The sequence below is a fragment of the Sceloporus occidentalis genome, unplaced genomic scaffold (assembly GCF_023333645.1).
Source record: "Sceloporus occidentalis isolate IW3139 unplaced genomic scaffold, rSceOcc1.0.p SCAF_40, whole genome shotgun sequence".
Lineage (NCBI taxonomy): Eukaryota > Metazoa > Chordata > Lepidosauria > Squamata > Phrynosomatidae > Sceloporus > Sceloporus occidentalis.
Window position 1 is genome coordinate 3,129,912 of NW_028317020.1, and position 8,809 is coordinate 3,138,720.

Genomic DNA, 8,809 nt, shown 5'->3' on the forward strand with positions numbered 1-8,809 from the left:
AGTCCTTAATGAGACATAGGCGTCAAAAAAAATAAAACTGTAAAATTTCAAGTTTGGAAAAGGAATGGGCATGTTGTCTAAAAAGTAAAATGGTATCAGTTGGATAGCATTCTTCATGATAAGACTATTGTTTGTAATACTGTGAGAGGATGTTAAAGAGGGTGGTGTCAGATGTTTCCCACTGAAGAGGTAACAGCGCGCGTCTTTTTATTGAGAGATATATATATATATAATATATAGAGAGAGACATATGTATAAATAGCTATAACCATATACCGTGGTTTGTTTAATTAACACTATCAGCCTGGACTCATCGGTCCACAATCAAGGCTTTTTAAATGTATCGGACATACTAGATTTCTGCATCAGTAGATGTTAGCATGTGATACCAAGGACTGCAGCTTAGGAAGCCCCAGCCGCAGTATGATGACAAAGATACTTTCAGCCTCGGCTTCCAGCGCGTCTGTTTTCTGTTTTTCTTTTTCTTTTGGGAATTGAAGGTCAGAGGATGCATGCCCTGTGTAAAATGCACCCATGTTTTCGGCTATCAGGCGTTTGACTACTTAATTCATCATCCAGCTTTGAAATCTCATTGCAGCCTTTTTCATTCTTCTTCATTCTTGTCTTTTAGGGTGCATACAATCATTTTATTCGCTAGGGTATTTTGAGGCTGCTGATGTATGCCATCGTAAGGCGCAGATGCCTGTAAACCTACTAAGCAATTGGTAGTTAATAATGCAATGTGGTATAATTATCATGCATACAAATGGCTTGGAGGTCTGGATTGCATACTAATGCGATTTCCTCTGGTAGTCCTAGATATAACTTAGTCTTGTAACAGGGGACTGGAAAGGGAAATACATTAAGAGAGAATGAACCATGCTTACATCCTATGTACGTATATAAACCCAGTAGCCGATTAGTATGTAAGTGCCATGTAATAAAACGTGTGTGTGTGTGTGTATATGAGCTGTATTATATACAGTGAAAACTGCAGGATCCCAATCTTCCTGTTACGGTGGCTCTACTAAGTATAAAGCTTCATATTATTTTCTTATCTTTATTGATATTTTTTTTTTATATTTTTTTTTTTACATAATAAAGCCAAATGGCACAATACAATAATTGAATTTTAGTTAAATTAAAAAAATATATATATATATATATATACCAAAAATTTGTGATATTTGCAAACTTGCAATCTAATGCAATTAGCTAGTAAAGACATTATCTTTATATAAAACAGTAAAAAATAGTATTTCTCTAACCAAGTGCTTATAAAATATTGACTCTATAGATTATAAAGTAACCTTAAAATACTTAAATTCGAGCGTGTATAGGTCGGTCAGCGGTTTTCAATTGATGTCTCTCAAATGCAGGTATTGTATGAAATATAAAAGGCAAAGAGAGACATCATAGTGCAAAAAAAAAAATCACTATTCTACAGATCCCCCCCCCATACAGAATTCTACATGAGTACAGAATTATTTCTGTTTGGGCATTCAACAGTACTGTATATTATGTCGTAATGCTCTTGCTTATTTATTTATAAAAGTATTGAATTAAGTGGAGAGAGTAAGGTGAACGGCAGCTAAAATTGTCTAGGCTTTGGGGAAAAGTGAAATATTAAGTTATTTTGTTTGTTTGTTTTTCCCCTCAACAGATCTACCCAGCCTGTGGTCTTCTTCAGAATGACCTCTCCTCAGTGGATAGCAGTAAAACCCGTGATGACACATTGTTACGTGCTGTACAAAACCAGACCCCGGAAATCTGTACGGTCCCACATCTTTCTATGTGCTTCTAGATTTCAGCTTCAAACACCCAGTGGCTACTAACAAACTGCTTAGATGTCTAAAAAGAACAATCAGAATCATGTTGTCTCGTTCGCCAACTCATCCATATTAACCCGCATGGTCTGGGCCCCCCCTAGGACCTCCTGCTCCATTGCATCGTCTTCTAAACCGAACAGTGGCAGGACAAAAATGTCTGTAGAGTGGTTGACTGACTGGAGCTGTTTGCTGAATGGACTTCGTGATTTCATTGCCGGTTGCATACAAGCTGTACGTGACTGCAACACCCTCGCACTAACCACCATTATCTGCCTCTTGCTCTTGTTTGCATGGTACTGTTACAGAGTTGGTAAGGATCAACCCCGTTCTCCCTTTGCCACTGTGAATTTGCTCATCCAGAGTTCAGAAGCCAAAGGCTTGCAGAACGGGTTTGCTTATTGCCATTCCCGCGAGTGTGTGCGCTGTACCCATAATGACGGACTAAACCAAAAACTCTATCACAACCTACAAGAATATGCCAAGAGGTACTCCTGGTCAGGCATGGGCAGAATCCATAAGGGCATCCGTGATCAAAATCGCTATCTAAATGACCGGCCATCCATACAGAAACCTGAGGTTTTCTTCCTTCCCGATTTACCCACCATGCCCTACTTCTCTAGGGATGCCCAAAAGCATGATGTGGAATTGTTAGAGCAGAACTTTGCCACCATCCTTCGTGAATTTGAAGCAATCTACAAAGCCTTTTCAAACTGCAGTTTGCCCCAAGGTTGGAAATTAAACAGTACCCCTACTGGGGAGTGGTTCACATTTTATTTGGTCAACCAAGGTGTGTGCATTCCCTCCAATTGCAAGAAATGCCCACGGACGTACCGTTTGCTTGGAAGTCTTCGCACCTTCATTGGCAACAATGTGTTTGGGAATGCTTGTATGTCTGTGCTAACTCCAGGGGCGGTCGTCACAGAGCACTATGGGCCTACTAACATCAGGATAAGATGCCATCTGGGTATGTCCGCAAAGCATTTCCTAGAACTACTAATAACTTTGTGAATACAGGCATAGTTTTGTAAAGTTTGTGTTACAGAAAATACAAAGGTATTTTGGTTTCGATTTTTTTAATGAACCTACAATCTGTGATTGACAAATAGGACTGGCAACAACAGGGAACAGACCCTCATGCCATGCTACTCCATACCTCATGCTTATTTAAGAGGTGTGCTTAGAGGTTTGGCCCGGGAGCACAGCAATATCCATGGCTTACCTATTGACAGCTTTTTTATGTAACCGAGGATGACATTTGCAAAAACAGTGTATTTTATGTACTCGATTTAACTTCTAAACACATTAAGCTCTAGGTAATACACACATTATTGTGGCTTTTAGTACTATAAAACACTGTGCTGCACTCATACTCTGCAAACTTTCAGAGCTTCTAGAAAAGAGGTAGGGGGAGGAAAAATGGACACAGGGAGATTTTGGTCCCTGTCACTCCTTGGGAAGTATGCTTTAAAAAAAATGGTTTTATCAATCTAGAGCTGGGGGAAAAGAAACTTGGGGCTAGGGAAGGAGGCACATTCATACTACCTCCATGCACGTTCATACTACCTCCAATGGCATTTGCAATAAACAAACTAGTAGTTTGTATATGATGACTGAAGTCTCCCTTTAATCCATTTGTGACGACTAACATACAAGGTACATCAAGAGAAAATGTCCCTAGAGGACCAGTGATGTACCTGGTACGATCCTCACTAAGCTGTTATGTTAGTTATTTGCATGCTAGTTGATTCTGAGACACTAAAAACACATTTGAAAAATAAGCCCAAAACCCAGGGAAGGAAAGACACCAAAAAAGCATTTGAAATTTTTCCACAAAACCCAAGGAAGGACTGTCACTGAAAACCATGCCATGTGTGCAAAACAGAAGACTGATATTCATCCAGATGAATAGAAGAAATGTGAAGAGGTAGAAGACCCCCTCCTCATATCATGTGTTCCTGTTAGAGTTGTGGTTGGTCCATTTAGGAAGGTAAGTGGGATGTTTTTGTGGTTTCGGGGAAAATAGTTTATGGGGTTATTTTATGTTTCAAAAACATGATGTGTGCCTTTCTGGTTTGACTGTAAAAAAAAAAAAAAAAAAAGCTGAAATCTCCTTGCACTCTCATAATTTGGGGCCTCTTGTGACCGTTTAATGCTGACATACCACTAATGTGGTATCTACATGCTCAAGAAAATTGGAAGATTATTTTTTTCTGTTTTCCATCTTGTTTCAGGTAGCCCAGCATGCAGCATCCATCCCAAAATGTGCCTGACTTGAAAATGGGGGGAAAAAAATAATAATTCTGTGTTACCATTAGATGTGTGTTTGCAGTAAGCCACATGGAAAGGTAAGTACGGTGTCTTAGAAAGACTCAGGTGATTCCAGGGAACATATAGTTTGTTGGGCTTATTTTGGTGTTTAGGGGTAGTTTACCCCCAGAAGCACGAGATGCACCTTTTTCCATTAACCCCTTAATGACAATGGGCGGTCCCTAAACCCATTGAAAACAATGCATTTTGAGCCCGTTCATGATTTGGGGGTCTCTTGTTATGGTGTAACGCTGACCTACCACATATATGTTGTACCTATGGGCTCAGGAAGTGTTTTGCTGTGTTTACTTTATTTTTCCAGGTATGTGGAAGCAGCCATCCCAAAATGTGATGAGGTGAAACGGTAGAGAAAAAAAACAACACAAAACGCAAACTCCTGTGTTCCTGTTACATTTGTGGTTGCATATTCTTGCATGTAGGAAATTGCTGTACTTGGGGATATGTTTCTGAATGCAAATCATGTGTTTCTGTACTTGCATTTACCCTGGGAAAAACTGAAATACTGCGTCACAAATGATTAAAAAAAAAACAATTTATTTCAATGTTTGGCACAGGTTGGCACTGGATTGGTTAAATAAAAAGCGTTAAACAAATGCTTTTGTTCAGCACTTTAGATTTTTCTACTCACTATTGGCACCCAACTCCCAGCTTTTTTTTGTTTTTTCTTTTCCACTGCAAATGTATAATATTTCTAGGTAAGAGCCCTGAAAACATGGGCTTTTTTTTAAATGTTTCCCACTTTTTTAGATTTTTTTTTTTTATACTAAATGGTGGTTTATATAAATTTTCAAAAGAAAGCCCTGTTTGTCCTGAGAAAACAATCTATAATTTGTGGGGGTATACTAAATGAGTTAGTGGGAAATCATAAAGACAAATTAAAAAACACAAAAATTGCTGTGGTTCATCTGCGTAAACATTGTAAGATAACCCTGGTCCTTAAGGGGTTAAGCATTGACATTACGATGTGCATATATTGGAAATGGATTTGGGCGCTGTGTAACAGACTGTTCCGGTACAGATATAATTTAATTTCACTGTTACAATGTGAGCTGTGTATAACCATATCTTCTTCAATGTGCACTGCTGTCTGTTTCATGACTTAAAAAATAATAAATAAGAAAATCCCCAAGAAAGTTACAGAGCTTCAAAAATAACGTGTGGACACTAATTTACTTTTAAAAATTTTGTTGAATTTGTGAATTTTACCATCTGAAATGTCCTGTCTACTGGAAATTGCCTAGAGAATGTTTCCTATGGTGGCTTTACTCATGATTTGGGCAGTGTTCTATTTGAGAGTTCAACAAACTATCAGACCGAGTCAATGCTACCTTGCCATTTGCTGGATCAATAACAGATGCTAATTCTATTATATCATGTATGCCAGGATATTAGGAGACACAAAGGTCATTAGATCGTGTCTTCCTGTTTTTGTTCAATAAACAAAGGCATATACTCCGAAAACATTTGTGAAATGTTGAACTCAATCACGCCTGTGCCCCACTGAAATTCCCAATACACATCCCACACATTTCAATGTTTATTAACCCCTTCATGCTAAAGATATTTAATGCCCTAATGACAGATTGTAATTTTATCAGATTTTTTTGTGTACATAAATACATAGTTTTTTTGGGGGGGGGGTTGGCACAAATGACACTGATTTTTATTTTCAAAACTTTGGGTTGGTGTCAGCTGAAGGTTTTCTTTTTTAATTTCATATTTCTATGATATAAGGTCTTTAGGTATATTTTTTGCACAGTCATGTGAAAAAGAAAGTACACCCTCTTTGAATTCTAAGGTTTTAGATATCAGGACATAATAATCATCTGTTCCTTAGCAAGGGACACATGGCTTCTCCATTTTGGCTTTATTTTTGTTGAATAAATCATGACAATGTGTAATATGTCATGTATTGTTGTTCCTCTGAGGTTGTGTTTTCCTATTTTTTAGACATTCTAAGGGGCAGAAGATTGTTGTGTCTTGATATGTAAAACCATAGAATTCAAAGAGTGGTGTACTTTAATTTTCACATGACGACTATGTATAAATGTAGCACAGTTTTTTTTACTAGAGATCCTTATCCGATCGTTGCAGACATTAGGTAACTTTCATGTAACCAAACACTACGCCTTGTCATGGACCTCACTTTTAACATTTAAATGTTGTTGTTTATTTTTATTTCTTTACTACGTTTAAATATTTTTAAGAAGGAGAAACTCTGCTGGTTCCCGTACTGATGACCAGCCAGCAGGGGGCAACTATCACATACAGGAATACTGTGATCTTTGCCTGAAGACAAATAATTTTTAATTGCCTGTATTTTAACAGACTGATGATTCACTGGACTGGTTACAATATAATACATTATAAATAGGAGATACCTAGGCACAGCTACATGTGTATTATTAAAATGTAACATGAATGGTATCCTAGGCTGACATCTAAACTTTGTTTTATATAATTCCACCTGTAAAATGCATTTTGTGAAGATTCAACTTTATACTTACCTAAGCAGTCAGTATCAGTATGTGTTTGTAGCACCAGATCTAAGAAGGTAAACTTTAACAGCAATCTATATGGCTAGATCCAGTAGTAGCCTATTTGCACATAACCTGTACTAACCGTATCCGATTGTGTTTCAATTTAAGGTTTAAAAATTCCAGGAAATTGTGAGCTGGTGGTGGGTGGAGAACCTCAATGTTGGGCTGAAGGACAGTGTCTTCTGTTTGATGACTCCTTCCTGCACACTGCTTTTCATGAAGGTAGGTTGACATTTCTATCAAAACATACCACTCTGTGACAGTACTGTCCAAGAAATCCCCTCAAGGAATCTGACTGTAGTACTTAGTCATTCTTTTTTTATCAAAAACATAAACATTACAATATGGCACAGATTAATTTTTTTTTTAAAGTGTCATTAAAAAGCAGATGTGTCAAGACAAACCAAAAGCAATATTGATAAAAATCTGTTGATATTTTTTTTTCTATGCATTTGCAGAGCGCTTTGAGATTTATTGAATCTTACAATTATGATTGGCTTTTGCAACCTTATTGATGTGTGAATAATGAATACACTATCCTGTGGGTTTAAATGCTTATTTGCGTCCTTTATTTCTTAGGTTCGCAAGAAGATGGTCCTCGAGTGATATTCATGGTTGACCTGTGGCACCCCAATGTGGCAGCAGCTGAACGCCAAGCCTTGGATTCCATATTTGCTCCTGGACGCTGAGCCACTCTTGCAGCGAAACATCAATGTTCATTGAAAATTGCCTCAAAAGAAAAAGCTTGTCTCTAACAAAACCCATTCTTTGTATATGAATCACATCTTACTTTATCTATTTAATCATTGGCTTCTCCATAGGTTTATATTGTAGATTTGATGTGAACGGGGAGAATATTCATCAACTTAAAATCCTCTTGCACTCTACAGAGGGGAGCATGTGATGTGAAAGCTGAGGACCTATAGCACCATATCAACTATAAACAGCACAAACCAGTCTTCAGCTCAAAGGCTTAATAATGAGATGACCCTCTGAGAAATAAGGATGCAGAAGGCTAATTCAGGGAATGGCTGGCTTTCCACCACACTTCTCTCTTTTTTGTTCTTCCTTTCATAAATAAAAATTGAGGATTGTATTATCTCATGTTACAGCTAATGCCATATTCTTAATACCCATTCTTAACTGAAATGCAACCCTATTATATAGTATGTGTCATATTGCTACTGTATATTTACAATACTCTGAAATTAAAAAAGGAAGTGACAGAAAGCAATGTATTATTGACTTGCACAATATGATGTCTTCTTCATCAAGTTCATGTCAACACCTGATCGCCCATACAGAATCACGTTCTGGCTTAGTCATACTTGAGGTGGTTATGCCTTAGTTATACATGGGAGTCATATTGGAGAAGTTTCACTTAATCAAGACTTTCAGTCAAGTCTTTTACCAAGCAAGCTTCCTTATTGCATTCTATGACATATGTACTGGGTTTAGCCATGTCTCTTGAATGCATTTGCTGCAGAAAAAAATATAAAAACGTTTTGGAACGTTCTTCAGTAGTCCAGCTTTCTAAGGAGACTTCTTTTTGAACTGATGTATAAGAACACTTCTAAACAGGTCTTTAGGTTTATCTTTAGATGCATAAGTACTCACTCTGTATTTGTGGGCATTGGAAGGGCTTGGTCAAGGTTACTTTTTAAGGAATTTCAGAGATATATTTATCTGACCAAAGCTTTGTCTTTTATTTTTTTTATTATTATTATTATTATAAATTCTGTTTTGTTTGTTTAAGGGGACATTTCCAATTTGTCTGTCCGGGCTCCAAATTTAAGGAACTCTGTTTTTGGTGGTTGTAAAGCAGCCATTTTGTCTTTAATGTGGAAATCAATCCCTTTTGTTGTCTTGTACTTTCTCAGTGCAATAGACCCCATTTTGTTCTGTAATAAAAGAAAAAAATATGTCTACAACAAACAATGTGTATTTTTTATTTGTATTTTTGGGTTGAGGTGTATATATACCACAATAGATTTATGTAGGGCAAAATGTTAAGGATGCTACATGGTAAATGACTGTAAAGATTGTGAATATGCAAGTTATCTAAGGAAACATGATTTAAAGCAGATGTTTAATTTTCAAAGGAGAGGAGAA

General features: G+C 37.1%; 1 protein-coding gene across 1 annotated transcript; it reads left to right on the forward strand.

Annotated features, from left to right (window-relative positions):
* Positions 1-1,910: 1,910 nt before the first annotated feature.
* ASPHD2 (aspartate beta-hydroxylase domain containing 2) lies at positions 1,911-7,386 on the forward strand. The gene is made up of 3 exons (XM_089489654.1): positions 1,911-2,793; positions 6,806-6,919; positions 7,277-7,386. Exons 1-3 carry the CDS (start codon positions 1,911-1,913, stop codon positions 7,384-7,386), a joined length of 1,107 nt encoding a protein of 368 aa, XP_089345780.1.
* Positions 7,387-8,809: the final 1,423 nt, after the last annotated feature.

What these genes read in the sequence shown, in the direction of transcription:
- ASPHD2 (XM_089489654.1), top strand. Translation starts at nt 1,911, where the DNA reads ATGGTCTGGGCCCCCCCTAGGACCTCCTGCTCCATTGCATCGTCTTCT. An exon ending in CAGGATAAGATGCCATCTGG is followed by an intron (nt 2,794 to 6,805) that starts GTATGTCCGCAA and finishes TTTCAATTTAAG; the next exon opens with GTTTAAAAATTCCAGGAAAT. An exon ending in GCACACTGCTTTTCATGAAG is followed by an intron (nt 6,920 to 7,276) that starts GTAGGTTGACAT and finishes TTTATTTCTTAG; the next exon opens with GTTCGCAAGAAGATGGTCCT.